This window comes from Haliotis cracherodii, unplaced genomic scaffold (genome assembly GCF_022045235.1).
Source record: "Haliotis cracherodii isolate W230 unplaced genomic scaffold, xgHalCrac1.p SCAF_21, whole genome shotgun sequence".
Taxonomy (NCBI): Eukaryota; Metazoa; Mollusca; class Gastropoda; order Lepetellida; family Haliotidae; genus Haliotis; species Haliotis cracherodii.
In genome coordinates, this window is record NW_027266277.1 from 13,926,355 (window position 1) to 13,945,144 (window position 18,790).

The window sequence follows — 18,790 nt, forward strand, 5'->3', positions numbered from 1 at the left end:
GCCATTCGAGAATGTTCTTTTATTCAGGTTTCAAATATTATATCGAGAATTTGTCAAAATATGTTTCGAAGCGTAGTCGCCAATTGTGAAATTAGTCCCGTAAAGCATGAGAAAGCTGCATTCTGATTGGCTAATGTCGACTTCTTGTCAGTAATTTAATTGGTCAGTCAGAGTTTGTGAAAGGTCGGTTTGACGTGACCCGTAATGGGATGTCCTCAGATCTATGTTTAGCGGCAGCGAGAACTAAGATCTGATTTTAATGAGATTGGTCCTAAAAGGAATTTTGGGAACTTATTATTGTTAAAGCTTGATAATTTTGTGTTGGTTAAGTATGTATATATGATTAGGCTACAGCAAAACGAATTATTTCCTTCTTGTAATAGAATAGTTATGGTATCTGCTGGTGTGTATGTGTTTGTGGTAGTTTGTAGGCTAAAGCTAAGTATGTTATTTGTATTTGTATATTAAAGGGTTATATTTATGTAGTGGAATAACATTTTTGTATGTTTATTTATTTGGAAGTTTGCACAATATTAGATATTTGTCTGTTATAGGCAGATTCTGCTAGAAAAATACTACTTGCCATTCCAAAAGTCATGTCCTGATAAAATATCCAATTCAATCTTGATGTTTCTATAAAAGACAAAATCTCTTAATTCTGAGGAGCGGTTGGTTAGCACAGAGGTTAAAGCTTTTGCTTGTCATGTCATAGACCAGGGTTTGAATCCCCACATGGGTACAGTGTGTGAAGCCCATTTCTGGTGTCCCCTGCTATAATTTTAAAACAGTGTAAAACTGACTTATTCAAATCTGTGGACATTTGGCTGTATGATGATGCTGATCTGAGCTCATCTGTGTAGTGTAATTTAGAATTTAGTGTCATACAATGCATGAAGCATCATCTTCTTGTGTTGATACAAACTCAGAACCATCGTACTTGTTTTTCTTTGTATAACACGTCATTGTTCCATTGCAAGGAAACGTGATGTAGACTGGTAGTAAAAGCGTTGCTTGTCATGTCGAAGGCCTGGGATCTATTCCTAACATGGTTATTACAGTGAAGTGCCTGGCGTCCTCTGCCGTGATATTGGTGGAATATTGCAAAAAGTGTAAACCATACTCACTCTTGTTAAAAGAAACATAGGATTGTGGGTTTGAATCCCGGTTCGCCCCGATTATGTTTCTAGGTTCGTCAGCACCATACCCATGCTCGTGGGTTTCACCGAAATGGTAAACGTCTGAGACCTGCATCACTTCGGGCATTCCTCCCACATTAAGCTGACAAGCCGTGATATAACTGGAATAATGTTAAAAGCGGCATTAAACCCAACTCATTCATGTTAAACCCACATTGTACTTGTTTTGCTATGTTTAGCACACCTTTCTTTGTCATTGTTCCACTGCCAGGTAAGGCAGGTCGTCTACTGGATCAAGTGTTAGCTTGTGATGGGTTCTATTCTGCAAATGGAACTGGAAGTGTGATGCTGGAATATTGATCACAGCTGTGTAAATATTGCTTATTTTCCGTGTTATTTCCGTGTTACAAATTTGTCACTGAAGAAACAATTCAAATCATAGTATGACTGTCTTAGCAGCAGAGTTTAGTCAAGGATATATGGTTTTGTATGAGAACAGCTTAAAGAAGATCCGGTGTACAATAGGTCTTCAGCAACCCATACTTGCCGTAAAAGGCGACTATATTTGTCGTAAGAGGAGACTAATGGGATTGGGAGGTCAGGGTAGATGCATGTCATTGATCCCAATTGCGTGGCTCAATGCTCATGATCTCAATCAGTCTGGTCCAGACTTGATTTATTTACAGACCACTGTCATATAGCTGGAATATTGCTGATTAAGGCGTCAAACAACAAACAAACATTTCTGCTCAGCCAATTGGCATCAAGGCTTCTAAATTCTTGATACCAGCCAATCTCATTTTCCGTATCTAGAAAACAAAGGTACTTGGCCTTTTCGAGCGCGGGGTAGCCTAATTTGATTCACATCTTGACAAGCCAGGTATACATTTGTATGGTTATAGAGAATGGTCAGTTTCATCAGTTGATGGTGGATTGCTGTCACACCTGACTGTATTTTAGCAATTTCATCATCTGTACTTTAGGATGATGGTTGTTGTGTTGTTTAACGCAGAACTCGGCAAAATTCCACATATATGATGTTGGTCTGTAAATAATCAAGTCTGGACCAGACAATCCAGTTATTGGTATTATGAGCATCAATCCACGCAATTGGGATTGATGACATGCATCAACCAAGTCAGCCTGTACTTAAGGACAGTAAAACAGTGAGGGGGTGCGTTGGAATAAAAATGTTACAGTTACTTTATTATGGCCTTATTGTGGGTTCTGTGGCATCAAGGAATTGAAGCACATGGGTTTCCTTCTGCAGATGTACTCGTAGTTCACCTTAAGAACTTTTAAAGCCATGCCGATTGATATTCCTCCTGTTTGAACTTGTGCTTTCATTCATTTGTTTGAGAAAATGTGCATTTCGTTGTGTTCATGTTTTACTCTCAGCAACTAGTGCATTCAATCATTTTCTAGTCGACTGAACAGAATTTGCCAGATAACTGGAATATGTCATGAATGTGGGGCTTAGACCCTGATACAAAAATATCAGAAAAACTCCCCATGTTGTCATTTCTTTGGTGTATATTTCTTAAGGTTTGAAAATGAAAAGATTTGTGGACTACTTGGTATTTAATATCAAAATATATAAATATTTAGAAGCTGCCTTCAAGGACAAATAGTATACCTATTCACGTTTAAGGTTCATTGTTCACAAATAAACATCGTGTACATGGATTTCAGTGTTTTAGATCCACAAAAAAGAAACCAATTATTTTCCCATCAGCCTTTCTGTTCAGACATAAAATTACCAAGAGATCATTAAATTTGTCATTACCATGGTTACATAGTGTTTTTGTGGGAATAAAAATGACTTCTCATAATTATACTACTTAAAAAAAGGATAAACATGAATAAGGACCGAGATTCTTTCGTATTTCTGTAGTTTGTCACTACATGTATTTAGTAGTACGAAAGAATTGGATGGTCCCTTACTTCTTATTTTTTGAGTAGTATATATTGAACTTTTGTGAACTTTCAGACATTACCTGCTGATCATGTCAGCACTTTTGCTGTGTGTGTTTTACATCCAGCTGACAATGATCACTTGATTGCCTTGGTCGTCACTGTACATACTTACATAGGTTGTCAAAAGCTTGTGAGCAAAACACATTCTCATGATTTTAGTCAAAGTTGGTATGTCCTTAACACGCTAGAGGGAGTTCTATCAAAAATTGGTAAAATCATGAACGAATATGATACTGCCTCACTTTCGAATTGATGTTTAAAATAATTAATAAATTATTAATTTTCATAATTAAACTATAAAGTTACTTTTAACCTTATTTATCATTCAATTACTAGTAGTAATTGGGTATTGGAATTTGCATGCGCAGTTCATACGTTCATTGTCTGCATTACTTCAGTGTGGGTTCTTCTGGTAAGCATACTTAGAAATTAATTACTTTATTTCAGATATCTGTTTTGCTGTTAATCCAAATGTAACATGTCTGAAACAATGTCTACATTTAACGATACTACTCAAAATAAGCTGAGGATCACCTGATTCTTTGATATCACTGTAGTGAGTTGGGTTTAATGCCGTTTTTAACAGTATTCTGCTATATCGCGGCGTGTCTAGTTAATGTTTGAGGAAAGCCCGAAGTGATGCAGGTCTCAGACCTTTACCACTTTAGTGAAACCCATGAGCATGGGTATGGCTGACAAACCTAGAAACATAATCGGGGCGAACCCACAATCATAGGTTTCTGGCGTGCCTAAGGGATTGAAGTCTGCACAGCAAATCGCAACGACTGGGCCACCCGTGCCCCTCTAAAGTAATATGAAAGGAACAGGTGGTGTTTAACTTCTTTACAGTAGTATCATTACGTTTGTGTCACTTGTATATAATGTCCTGAAATCATTAAGTGATATGGATGTATTTCTCCCTGTATTATGGACTCAATGAATTATGTGGTTGGAATAAAAGTATTCATTTCTCACAGTTGAAAGTTGTTTGTTTTACTTACATTGTGCAGTTATCAGCCTAATGTAACTGTAACAAGTACTTAAGTCATTGAGCTGTGTTTGATACGACCTCAAACAGTCGTTGTCATGGTTACCATCAGCTTACCGGTAGTATGGAGCGAAAGCACACAGTGTTTGTTGTTTAACGCCACACTCAGCAATATTCCAGCTGTAAATAATCAAATCTGGACCTGAAAATCAGGTGATTGACACCATGAGCATCGACCTATGCAATTAGGATATGATGACATGCACCAAGTCAGCGAACGTACCTATCGATTCCCAATATTTGTCTATTGGGGCATGCATGGGTTGAATACCGATGCAATTGGGAAAAGTAGTTTTCAAGTTATAGGTTGCACAAATGTTGAAGTAAAAAAATATATTCTAGGATCACAATATGAAAAACATATTTTTTTAACAGAAATTACACATATCAAAACCAAACTTTGCAGCAGTTCCCTAAATTTGAAAAGAATCCATGAAGCAGTTTTCAAGTTATAGGTCATGCAAAAAATATCCTCGGAAGGACGGACGGATGGAATTCCTTGGCATAACTATATATCCCCATCCTAAAAGGGTGGGGGTATAATTATGTCATCAAAAACAAACTCCCCACATTAAATGTTTAATATATATACAGAATGGCACTTCCTGAAAGAAAGCAATATCTACCACTTTCACACAAAATGATTCCTCCCTCTGTAACGGTGGAAACTACACGCAAACAATTCGGCCATGGACCAATTCATCCGATTGAAAATATGTGTATTGTTCAGATAAGTAGGAGATCCTTCACATTTAGAAGTATCTAAATGTTTAAATCCTACCAGACTTGACCTGTTTTCTTTAACCACTATCAGGGTTATCAAATGAAGGTGGAATCCTCAACAATGACCTTATGGAAACAATTGGAAACGGTGCCAAGACTCAAGTGTCATTGCCTAGCATCACTTGAGTTATCTTGTTCCTTGTAGTTTGATGTCGTATTCTGTCGCCTCCTTAGCACGGTCGATACGGGATTTATCCATGGGTACATAGTACCAGCCCTTGTAGTCCTGGCGAGAACTCATGAGATCCTTAACTTTCTTGTCAAGTTGCCTGAAAGAACAAAGTCTTGATGTACATTTTGTTTGTTTGTTGTTTAATGCCGCACTCAGCAATATTCCAGCTATATGATGGCGGTCTGTAAATAATCGAGTCTGGACCAGACAATCCAGTGATTGATATCATGAGCATTGATCCACGCAATTGGAATACGATGACATGCATCAACCAAGTCATCAAGCCTGATCCCCGATCCTGTTAGTCGCCTCTTACGACAAGCAAAGTCATCTTTTCTGGACCAGACAACGCAAGATTGATATTGTGAGCAACAGGTGTATGACAGTGTATGGTGACTGACGGTCAACTAATTCTTCGAACATGACCACCAGACCCATTTAGTCACTTGTATGACAAGCATAGGTTGCTGGGGACCTATTCTAACCTGGAATCACCATTGAGGCCATCTTATTAAACATAAAAAAAACATACTTAACTCCTCCCTCCAATTTTTAATGATTTTTCAGGCTCTTATATCTTACAGGTGTGTTAATAAACAGTTTGGGTAAATACATTATTTCAGTGAGAGTATGTATAGTTTTACGCCACTTTCAGCAAGATTCCAGCAATGACACAATGGGGGCATCAGAAATGGTCGTCACACATAGTATCCATGTGGGAATCGAACCCAGGCCTTCAGCAAGATGAATGAACGCTTTAACCACTAGGCTACCCCATTGCCCCTCAATATGTCAGTAATATCATGCATGACATGTTGAATAATGTTGAAACACCAAAGGGAAGCAGATTTAAGCATTGACTACTACGGCGAAATCCACATGGATAAGAGCTAACAGAACAAGGTTATAAACCCATAATTAGCAGACCAGTCATGGCTAATTGACGCAATAGTGCAAATAAGTGAATTAGTGAGTATGGTTTAACGCCGCTTTTAGCAATATTCCAGCAATATCACGGCGGGGGGACACCAGAAATGGGCTTCACACATTGTACCCATGTCCGGAACCGAACCCGCGTCTTCGGCGTGACGAGCGAACGCTTTAACCACTAGGCTACCCAACCGCTCCTACTGCAAATAAACTGGTGCCCTCTGTGTCCAAACATTAAAAACATGGCTTTGTGTTGCTGCAGTATAGTCACTGCTTCTAAACATACAAATAAAAATCTCACTTGAATTTTCTTTTCTCATTCTGTTCATGTAGGATATGAAGTGTCCTTTCGTATCTCTTCTCTGGCGATTCATAGACGTGCTTAGCCAAGAAGCGTACTATAGGACCCTGAAATGAGATATTTCATGACAATGTACACCAGTGCAGTGTTTAAGAATAAAAGTCAAGGTGGTAGGATCCGGGTAGCCACAGGATTCCCCAGACCCGTGGTTAGTCATGTGATATATTTTCTAATGACCAAAATTTTATTTTAAAGTCATTGATGTTCGCTTTTCTTTCTGACTATGCACCCATTACTTCTGATTTTTCCTATGGTTGAATAAAGATATAACTTTAGTCATCTTCAGTGTATGCATGACCAGATTGTTAAATACATGTCTCTAAATACGTTTGCCAGGGCTATGCTAAAAAAGTTCCCAATCGGACATTTTGAGACATCTCCTGAGGCCGACAGTGGGTACCCAGGTAGGGTAGGGTAATAGGGGGGGGGGGGGGCAGGTACCCGGGTAGTAAATTTTCTCAACTGACAACAGTGCTGACTACAAACCAAAGACTACAAGACTGTAGAGTGAAGAGTATTCTGAACAGATATTAGTTCTATCAGCATGTACACAACCTCCCTCCTCTTTCTTGGACGCTGATTTCACAACAGGCATCTAAGTTTGTTTTTTTTGTTGGGGAGCCAAGTGGCTCCTAACATTAATATTTTAGGAGCAAACAGATATCTTAAAAAGATATTGTCACCAGTTATGTTGATTTTTAGGTAGCCAAGTGGCGAGCAGTAGATAAATTTAGGAAGCCAATCATAGATTTAAATTGCATTTGACAATTGAAATTCTATTTTTGAAAAGATTGAAGTAACCAGGCTTTGCACCCTTTGACAAACTCAAAGTCTGTTTGTACAGCAATGACGTGATATGGAGCATTGAAATACCAGCTTGAGGGTTACCTTATGGTAGGGGTGTTATTGATTGGAAATTTTAGCATCGACATACAGACTCAAAACTATCGCGTTATTTATCGATTAACAATAAAATTAATTATCTGTATGTGCATAGATTTAAAATAACCTGAAATAGACTTGGAAATAATAAATTTAATGCCAAATATGAACTAAAGTACTCACGGAAATGAAAAAAAAACTGTTTTTTTCGGCCTCAGATCTTAAAAAAATGCAGTTGATATACAAAATATGTAAATATTCAAACAACTTAATTAGTACTAATTGGGCAGTGGCACAAATACAGCGTATCAAATGTTTTTATGCCTTTTTACACGTAAAAGTGTGTAAAAATGTGAATAAAACAGACTATTGTGAAACAGGGCATAACCAGGTGTAAGAAGATCAAGGTGACCTATGACACCTTGACGACAGGTGAGAACAGGTGCATAAAGCCCATAGTCTGTTTCTGCTATGTCAATTTGGACTTAGTTTTATTTTTGAATGTTGAAAGTGCCGACAAATTACCTCCTGTAAAGTACATTTTGTATTGTTCACTGAGATCAATCTAGCAAATCCAGACTACTACTTTTCGAGTTGTTTTGTTATTTCGTATTTACATCTACGTAACACTTTGTGTCGATTTTTAAATTGAGAAAAACATTGAGTACTTTAGGCCAGTAACGGTCTAAGAAGTGAAGTGAACACCACAGTGAAGTGACACCAATACAAAGGATGTTCAAAGTCCTTTTACACACACTTCAGTGACTTTGCCACGCACGCAAAAAACCGGGTCCTGCAGCAGGAATTGAAAATCCACATCCCAAAGAGGCCACCCTGACTGTAGGTTGAACCATAAAATGTTGAAAATTGAATTTTCTCCTGAATGTTTCACGTTAATCATGGTAATGTTATAAAAATAAATGTTTCTGTGGAAGTGAATTAGTAATTTAGTATTGATGTTTATATATTGGTATCAATACAGAATCAATATTACAAACATATTGATACATCAACATCGCGCTATGCGACTACATCCCCACCTTATGGTATTCCCAGTGTTTGGGTTCATAGTCTTCAGGGATGTCCGACAGCTCAGCAGGACCTGCAACGCAAACAAAACCATGAAAACTGTGACCCAATCTCATTAAAATAAGATCATAGTTCGCGCTACCGCTAAACAAAGATCTGAGGACATCTCATTATAGGTCACGTCAGAACAACCTTTCATCCGACCAAACAGAGCATCGCTCACCAGATGGGGAAAGTGAGAGTCGGTATGTGTTTTCTTATCATGCAACCTCAAAAACGTTTACGTAGGGCATTCCGAAAAACAGTTGCGTGCTGTACTACTGATTCTGTCAAAATCACCAACAATCTCTCGCTTCAATGGGATAAACATTTGAAATGGAAGAGACTTTCCAAATATTACATAGTCCGTGGGAAATACTGCCATACAATATCAGCCATCAATTAGACATTTCAGAATGTTCTATGGTGTTCAGTTATAAAATTTTGAACCCAGCGTAGTCTTGAATGGAAGTAGCCAGTTTGAAACTAGCACCGTAAACCTCAAGAAAATTGCTTTCAAATTGGCCCTTTTTAGTCATTTCATTGGTCGGTCAAAGTTTGCAAAAGGTCATTCTGATGTGATCTGTCACCATAAAGACATTGCGTAGTACTTAGGACTAGCCTGGACTCAAGCTGTTTTCATAGCAAGCCCACTGAGATACCATGCCGCAGTTCAACATAGATATCCCACTCAGACACAGCATACAGACTCTTGATCCTATCAGTCCTTGATAAATGCCCATATGCTGAGTGCCAGGCAGGGTAACAACAAGTACCATCTTTTAACGCCTTTTGGTATGACCTAGGTAGGGATCAAACCGCTGACCAGTTGCCCTCCGGGGAGATACTCTCTCACTAGCAGGAGAAGATTTAACAGAAAATTTGTATGTACGAAGCCAGCAGGGCTTGCTCCTTTTAAAAGTTACTGGCCCTTCTCCAAACTGGCCTACAAGTAAATGGTCGAGGATGCGAAGTGGCCGAACCGTGGTTGCGTAACCACCTACCGAGGCTCTGAAAATAATAAAACTCCTCACCCCAAAACATTTTTTTCCCATTTACCTCATTTCATGGCGATTTATAAGCAAATAAATAAGTTGTTGTACTCGATTATTTACAGATGGCGGACATATAGCTGGAATATTGGTGAGTGTAGCATTAAACAACTAAAAAACAAACAAATAATTGAGAAAGTAGGTGGATGGATGACAGGAATCTGACAACTTGACTACTGAAGGTAACTCGGGTTTCAGAGCTTACAAGATATGTGGCATCATTTTCAGTCAGAGACTGTGTGATTGTGTTGGTTCCAAGGCTGCCCTCAACATGTGGGATACATTTTCAGTTATTGTATATTATTGCACGTCGGCATAAGCTTCTAGTTCTAGCAACTAACAAGCAGCTTGGGCCGAATACTCCCCAGGGACATGACAATGCAATTGGAGGTGAAGTGAAATGGGGTTTAACGTCGCGTCCAAGATTATTGCACTTATATAGCGACGTGCATGCATGTGTATGTGTGTGTGTGGCTGCTTGTACTAGTCCGGAATGATGCCGATTTACAGTGCTAGCACACTGAGATACCATGCCGCAGTTTAACATGAATACCCCACTCAGACACTGTATACTGACTCCGAGCCGACCAGTCCTTGTTTTAGCCCCTTAATGCCGAGTGCCAGACAGGGTAACAACAAGTACCATCTTTTAACGTCTTTTGGTATGACGCGGCCAGGGATCGAACCCTGGACCTTCCGCTCTCTGGGCGGACGCTCTACCATTAGACCACGGAGGCGGTCGACAATGCAATTGGAATACAGAGTGATCTGCTGACGGGCCATAATGTCATGTACTTTTAGCATGGTGAAGTTTTGTCGTCTTTTTAAAGTGGCCTATTATCAATAGTGGATGGGTACCCGGTAGGATGAGATGGCAATGTGCCTGTTAACCTTATAGCACCTCACAGACCGCCTTGGCTGTATACTCCCCAGGGAGCAGAGAATGAAATTTAAGCGCACACAGATCCGTTGAATGGGGTAATAGTACACTTTGAGAATGATATTCAGCATGGACAAAAGCACCATACAAATGGACTATTATTATTACATTTACTAAATGCTTCAAAGTTGAATAGTCTGAGACGTTAACTCACCTATGAAGACATTGGCATAGAAGATCAGTGCCAGCATTGGTACCATACCGATAATGATGAAGAAATGCTGAAAGTGAAAGAACTCTGTGAATTAGACATCGGACGTACTTAGGGCCTATCATGGGTAATGTTTCACAAAAGTCATCATGGCGCTACGACTGTCGTAACTCCCATACTTCATACTGACATTAGGGGAGCGTTGGATGACAATATCAAGTGGGGGCCATGGGTAGATTTAAAGGGGCACTGATCTAACGCAATTCCCCGGACTGGTTGTTGCCTTTGTTATTGTTTTTTTCCCCGTGAGTACGCAACGCAACTGAGCGTGACCAGAGACTGGGCTACCGTCTGCAAGGACAGCTAAATAAACTTGGAGGCTTGAGGCAATATTTGTTTTACGCATTTTTGCATAAACACTGATTGGTTAACTGTGATCTATAAAGATTTCGGCAAAGGGCGCATGTTAATTAATTTCAACAGACAAAAAGAACGGCGGAGCTCATCGGATGTCGTCATTTGGAAATACCCCAGATGGTTATAGTTTAATACTAAAAAAGTATCCATGCAGTGGAAGCATTTTTGGATTTCGGATTGCGTCGATAATACAATTTCTACTCCCTTGTTGTCATACACGTTTTCTCGTATAACCCTACACTTGTGTATTTGTCGTCATTCACTTGATGCTCAGTTAATGAATTTATTACAGGTACAATTAATGGTAGCACCACATAGATTACCTGACAAAGGTTCCCATTTGGCATTTATTGTGTCTGGGGTAATTATTCAATCTAAATCCAGGTTTGAAGTGAGGTGAAATATGTGTTATGTAATATGCACGTGGCAGCCTAGCAAGAGATGAATGATCAGTTGATTTACTTTTTATGTAAATCAACGGATCATTCCTAGTCATCAAAGGATTAACAGAAAATATGTTGATTGATTAATCACTGTTATCTTGCACAGTGGATATGTCAAAAGGGAGTGTTTACATGTCTAGGTTTACTAAAACAAAGGGAATACACTCATATCATGGCGTGAAGTGCCGATGTAAAAACAACATACTTTGTTCAAGGGGTTAACTCATAATACGTTGATTGATTGATCATTGTTATCTATCACTCAATGGATTTTTTAGGAACCGTGGACGTTATGAAAATAGTTGTCACGTGGGCTTTCTCAGCCGACCCTTGAGGCTTGACACCTATGTGAAACACCTCAAACAATCCAAGTGATCAGTTGAGAAACAAACACGGGTTATAATATCCCGAAACGATATATATCTTTTAGAATATTTGATTGTTACAGAGACACGTGACATCGAATACGTTTCTTTGTATAGCTTCAGACGAGTTGGATATTGTTCCTTTGTGTGGATATTCACGGATACATTCCTCGAAAAAGGAAGCTGCCTAAAATTTATACACATAAATTTGGTAGGTTGTAATTATGGTATTTGCATTTTGTTTTCCTTCATTTGAACCAATTCGTTCTTGTTTCTCTACGTCTTGGTTGGAAATTCTTCAATGCGCGATAGACGTTGTTTTCACAGGTCTTTTCCTTTGTAAGCGTGTATATATTACCGTCAATTTGTAAAATGTGATTCTCTCAGGCAATTTATAAAATGTGTAAATATTTCAGTCATTTTGACTAAAAAATCGGTCCAGATTGATTTAGACGATCAAAAGGGCCTACAAACATCACAACAGATTATTATCTAGGATTAGAAGCCAAACAACATAGAAATGTACTTTTCAACGTAATATTTTCAGTCTCTTGGTGATGACATTAAACATCAAAATGTTTGGAATTCGTTATCATAATAATACAGATGGAAATGTTTTTCAATCACTTTGTAAAATAACTGAATATTTATATGTTTTATAAATATGTTACACATTTTGACAGTAAAAAATATATACACACTATAAAAAAAACCAATGCTCAGGTGAAATATTTACTTTGTGTTGCAAGTCAAAATAGTGTAAACGAAAATCGCAAAATTACCAAGCAAGTGACTTATCAAAACTTCGTCACAATTACCGATGCTACCAACAAAGATATCTACATTTCCTTATTATCTCGAAAACTGTATTTCATTTTGTTGATCAATGTGACCATACGCCCTTATTACTACCCATAAAAGTGACTAATGCGCTTACGAATGGCGCAGCAGAGGTCGTGAAGTAGTCTAGATTTCTGCTATACATCCGGGTACTCACTGGGAAAAAACAATATCAAAGGCAACAACCAGTCCTGGGGAATTGCATTAGATCAGTGCCCCTTTAACAACAAATTTGTTTGTAGCCAGCAGGGCTTGCTCCTTTCAAAAGACACTGATCCTTCTCCAAACTGGACTACAAGTAAATGGTGGAGGCCGCGAAGTGGCTGAGCCTGTGGTCATGAAAACCACCTAGCAGGGCTCTGAAAATATTACAACTCCTCACCCCTGAAAATCCTTTTCCTCCACTCAGAGATTAAATCTTGGCTTCCATTTGCCTCATTTCGTGGTGATTTATGAGCAAAGAAAGATGTTTTACACAACATTACAAAATGGCGGCTGGATGTCATTCAAAAGAGACGATCGTCATATATCTTTCTTTGAATTTACCTTCACAAGACCTCATCCCCGCTAAATATTTTCTCATAAAAATTACATGATTCATGAGCAGTGTCCAATCAAAAAGGGGTGAAATTTTGACCAGCCAGATGGGCCATCTACTTTACTTTTCAGCAAGCCCTTTATAATGTTAACTGGCCACGGGCCAGCAGTTAAATCAATCCCTGTGAGGGTGTTATTTGTTTAGGAACATTTTAGCATAAATTACAACGGGCATGAGGCAAATGTTTCCGAGGCAATCATTTCCTCAATATCTATGAAAGTAAAATTACTACATATCCAATCCTTCTGTCAACAGTTGTCGATAGCGTTAGTCATAAGTGTAGTCAAATAAGCTTGAGGAAAACAAGAACTACCAACCATGTCATCCTTCCATCGCTCCCACTCAAAGCGGGAAGGCACAACTTCCAAGGTCTTCTTATGGTCTCCCATCTGCCGGACTACAACTAAAGAAGAAAGCACATGTTGTCATGAAGATACTCTCTTGCTTAATCTCTATATAGCAAGTACAGTATGTATCAGTGATCATACTCCAGTTCATGTCTACAGTTTGCTATGATGCTGATTTGCAGGATTCGATATACATTTGAGAAAAAAACAGATAAATAAACAGTGAGTGAGTGAGTGAGTGAGTGAGTGAGTGAGTTGGGTTTAACGCTGCTTTTAACAGTATTCCAGTTTTATCACGGCGTGTCAGCTTAATGTGGGAGGAAAGCCCGAAGTGATGCAGGTTTCAGACGTTAACCAATTTGGTGAAACCCACAAACACGGGTTGGGTGCTGACAAACCTAGAAACATAATCGGGGCGAACTGGGATTCAACCCACAATCATTGGTTTCTGGCATGTCAAAGGGATGCAACTCTGCACAGCGAATCGCAGCGCCTTAGACGACTGGGCCACCGGTGCCCCCGATAAATAAACAGATGTACTCTACAAGTCATTCAATAAAAAGTGGACTAGTCCAATTTTACTACCCAGGTACCCAACCCCACAGACCAGACCCACGTACCAACTGGACTCCAGCCTTCACAATTAATTACATTCGTCCACTACATTATTCACATACAGATCATAAATATATACCATATTTTTTGTGTGTATATCATGTATAATGCACACATTTTTTCCAAGAAAATACAGCTGTGTAGAGGGGGTGTAACCATAACAATTTTGTTATTGTTACAGCCAATATCTAATTTCTCATGTGAAAAACCACAGGTCTGGAGAGTCCTGGAGCTCTGCTCAAGATCCAACCGACCCAGGTACCAGAGTTACCCATCAGAGAGTATGTAACCATTGCTAACCAATGCATGGAATGCAGCCAGAAGAAAGTCAACTCTCAACACAGATCTAAAGCCCCTGTTACACTATCAAAACCTTTGATCCAAAAACTTGGTCAAAGTCCATTTTGACCAAGTTTTTGATGGAGAAACATGCTGTCAAAAACTTTGACAAAAATTTTGACAGACTTTGATGGAATAGAAACCAATCCTATTTCTCGTCAAACTTTGATCCAAGTTTGATGATGCTAGTTCAATTTAGCCAATCATACAGCAAGGAACATTCTCATACCCCTTTTCAACCAGAAGTCCATTGAGTCAAGTCAAAATGAGCTAACTATTTTGGACTGACGAGATGTTGGAAGAATTAATTGATTTGGTTCAACAACGAGCAGCTATTCTTGGGACCAAATATGCCTTTGTCTTCCCCTGACTCCGTCTTTTCAACATGGCAATACACAAAATACACCAGGGTTTGACAAATGTCTAATCTACACACTAGCCCACTGTTCCAGTAAGAAATAAAAACTACTGGCCCAGATATTAAGATACAAGTCCAGAGCTACACATAAGCTGCGTATTTGCATAAAATACCCACCAAATACCCACTTTCAATTAACTTGCATACAGAAACGCATTCATTAAATGGAAACTCATTTGTTTGAAAACAGCACGCGTAAATACCCAATGAAGCTTTTTCAGCACAAGTACAGCAGAGCTAATTTCCGAAACAATTACGATCTAATTTACTTTCCGAGTCAAGCCTATAATACTCTTAAATGTTATATACATCTAAAATATTATTTCAGTTTTAATTAAATCTCAAAATGCTTAGTTATTTTGGGAAAAACCCAATAGAAAGATGAATAGATGAGTGAAAAAATATTGGTTACCCAAAGAAAAATGTAATAACCAAATTAAAATAGAAACATTTCAGTAAAAACTCAATTGCTCAGAAAGTTATCTGGAGCTCTGCAAGTCCAAAGGATATTTAAGAGAGCAAACACTTGTCAATATAGTTAAAGTCATTTTATTCATGACTCTACTGACTTTGTTTGTTTCATGCACTTCTAACCATAGAAATTTGAGCTTCCACGACTGTTGGAATGTCCTTCCCCTCTTTCTTGCACTTTGTGTTGGTTCGCAGGGCTTTTCATTTTGCCGCAGAGGCTTTAAAAAATTCCACGAAGCGGTTCCAGCCGTGACGACCATTACAGAATACTGGTATGTGAAGCGTAGAAAGTAGCATTAATTTAATTGGTCACATTAATCACTTCCTGTTTGCTACGATGGAATTTATTGGTTATTAAGAACTGGTCTCTCACTTTGCTAGGTAGAGTTGTTATCATAGCATGTGCATGCCACACGGACATAAATAGCCAGTTTACCAGTTTACAGATATTTTATACAGCGTGTTACGGTCTCGATAAGGTAGGTAACTAAGATTGGTAGTTGGCAGAGACAAGTTGATGTACAGCTTTTGTTGACTGAATAAAAGATCGAGTGAGTTTTAACCTGACTTAAAGCGATTGGTACACCATATTATTTCAAAAGCCAGCTGGTCCAGTATAAATATAAAATTACTGGCCCAGATAAAGTTTCACTAGCATTTGTCTAGTTGGCCAGCATATTTGCCGAACCCTGTACATATGACAACAGCAATACATTCATCAGTAGCATCCATCTTAGCATGATAATTCCCGCCAAAACTCTGATGGCGTGTCCAAAACTTAGATAAGTATAAACACACAAGTTGGACCAAGTATTTTATCAAAGTTTTTGATAGTGTAATGGGGGCTTAATGCAAGGTAAATGTACCAGAGTTACCCATCAAAGAGTATCTTACCAATGCATGGAATGCAGTCAGAACAAAGTCAACTCTCCACAATCTAATGCAAAGTAAAGGAACGCTAACTCTGTCTGGTGACTAGATGACCTGATTTGTCAAGTGTTGGCACTTTTTTTTGTAAGTGAGTGAGTTTCGTTGGGTTTAACGCCGCTTTTAACAGTTTTCCAGTTATATCACGGCGTGTCAGCTTAATGTGGGACGAAAGCCCGAAGTGATGCAGGTCTTAGACGTTTACCACTTCGGTGAAACCCACGAGCACGGGTATGGTGCTGACAAACCTAGAAACATAATCGGGGCGAACCGGGATTCGAACCCACAATCATAGGTTTCTGGCGTGCCCAAGGGACGCAACTCTGCACAGCGAATCGCGGCGCCTTAGACGACTGGGCCACCCGTGCCCCCTTTTTTGTAAGTACTGAATGTAATGGAATTGATTTTTTCTCAAACTGTCGTTTTCTTATTGTGGTATTGGATATTCTCAGAAATGTTAAATCTGGCCAGCATCAATTGCTTGTTTATCAGTGTTCAAAATGAAGCATGTAAATCAAGGTATCCTAACTTTCAGGACTATACATAAAAGGGGTTGCTCGACTCAAACGTATATCAGCAATACCATGTAGTCATTGTCAATACTTAACAGGTTATACAAAGACTGTGATACTGAACATGTTGATGATGCAAGTACCCTCCTATTGCTCTTACTTCATAACAGCAAACCTTGTTAACTTGATTGAGTTGGGTTTTATGCTGCTGTAAGCAATATTCCAGCAATATCATAGTGAGGGACACCAGAAATGGGCTTCACACATTGTAGCCTGCAACCTCGGGGTATCGCGGTACTTGTCATGTATGCTAAACGGAACAAAATGCACTCACTAACCTTTATGATTTTTTGTGTTCTCTATATCAGATATCATTTATTTTATCAAACAATGCATATTTTACTGATAAAAGTTCACTATTTACATCAGTAGCTCCGAGTAAAAGCCGGGCCTCGCACTCTGTTTGACAAGGGAGAGAACTCCATCGTATCGCGGTACAGAGAAAAGTTGTATTTGGAGGTCCGAATTGGACAAAAAGAGGACATAATTCTACCAACAACTTGGTATGATCATGCCAGACATCAGTGATTTGTCCAGACAAGTGCAAAGACGGCACAAGAAAAATTCAAAATGTGTTATCAGTAATGGGTATTCAATGCATGCTTACCAAAAAATGTTTTATAAGTCAACAACAAAATATCAGAAATGACATTCTAAGATTATTTATAAAAAAATTGGATGACAATAATTTGTCACAAAATGGAAAAATGTTAAAAGTCAACAATAAATATATAAAAAGCACTCGTTGTATGCCCAAAGTATGTATTTATCTTTTGGCTACTAGTGAAGAACTTATTTCTAAGTTTGGCATTATGGCCCTTATGATCTCCTAATAGATTCTGGGCACAGAGCAGGGACAAATGTGCGGACTACGTAACTACAGTTACCTTATTAGTCGCCATGAATATGCAGATGATCTAGTTCAGGTCCATAGAGAAAGTTTATTTTGGGAACTGCGGGTTATATCGTTGGCCACTGATAGATGGGCGTAAGGCAATATTAAAAATGATGCCGGAGGTAAGTATCAATGCATTAATAACTCCTTACTTACAGCAGACAGAACATTCCGAGGAAATTGAAATTGTTTATGAAGTGGTCACTTCTTGGTAACTGATTTGCATTAATAGACAGCCACTAAGACGTGTGTCCCGCGTGAACTATCGGAAATCACAAATGCCGCGATACAATGAATACCGCGGTACTACGGGGTCCGAGTATACACATGTGGAGAATCAAACCCTGTCTTTGATGTGATGAGCAAATACTTTAACCACTAGGGAACCCTTTTGACCCTTGTTAACCTAAAGTACCCGGGGATGGTTATACTTAGTTAACAGCTGTTAACCTCATACTTTAACTAGAAACAAAACAATGTGAATGACTCAAATATGCAGTTCTAGAACTTCTACCAAAATTTTAGCCAAACTGAAGAATTGTTGGCAATGACATGTGCATAGGAATTGATGGTTGTAGTGTGTAGCAAGGTCATTTCTGTCATGTTGAGTGTATTAGCACTGGAACATAGCCGGGGAAATCGGAATTCGTCCTATTTTGTGATTATTTTCGAAAATATTTCGAAACAAACTATGCATGTATGCTGAATACTGAAACTCAAACAGTGCTCTAAGTCAGTAGTGAATACTCTCGTCTTTCCATGGCTTATTCCAATAACATTACGGTTGTACCTGTAGTGGGTGTCTTTGATGTTTTTGCAAGCAGTTGTGCCCGCGCACAGGCCCTCAATAGAAGCGAACGGCCCCCCTGAATGGAGGGCCTAAGGACACTCAAGACCACCATCTTGAACGTGAAGGGCACGGCAGGTGCGCACCGAATTTGTGTACATGATGCTCCAGCAATACATTTTGATTTTCGCAAAGAATAAATAGTATTCTATGATTTTCTCAGAGACAGTTATCACTGATGTCTTTGTAAAAAATG

The 18,790-nt window shown here is 38.8% G+C and overlaps 1 protein-coding gene across 1 annotated transcript; it reads right to left on the minus strand.

Annotated features, from left to right (window-relative positions):
- Positions 1-4,727: 4,727 nt before the first annotated feature.
- Positions 4,728-18,669, minus strand: LOC139470815 (NADH dehydrogenase [ubiquinone] 1 beta subcomplex subunit 5, mitochondrial-like). Its single transcript, XM_071253110.1, has 6 exons — positions 18,538-18,669; positions 13,481-13,566; positions 10,504-10,570; positions 8,330-8,391; positions 6,348-6,454; positions 4,728-5,213 (listed from the first exon to the last, which is right to left on the minus strand). The coding sequence occupies exons 1-6, from the start codon at positions 18,647-18,649 to the stop codon at positions 5,072-5,074; spliced, it is 576 nt and encodes a 191-aa protein (XP_071109211.1). The 5' UTR covers positions 18,650-18,669; the 3' UTR covers positions 4,728-5,071.
- Positions 18,670-18,790: the final 121 nt, after the last annotated feature.

What these genes read in the sequence shown, in the direction of transcription:
- LOC139470815 (XM_071253110.1), bottom strand. Translation starts at nt 18,649, where the DNA reads ATGGTGGTCTTGAGTGTCCTTAGGCCCTCCATTCAGGGGGGCCGTTCG. An exon ending in AGCGATGGAAGGATGACATG is followed by an intron (nt 10,571 to 13,480) that starts GTTGGTAGTTCT and finishes TTTCACTTTCAG; the next exon opens with CATTTCTTCATCATTATCGG. An exon ending in AACACTGGGAATACCATAAG is followed by an intron (nt 6,455 to 8,329) that starts GTGGGGATGTAG and finishes ATCTCATTTCAG; the next exon opens with GGTCCTATAGTACGCTTCTT.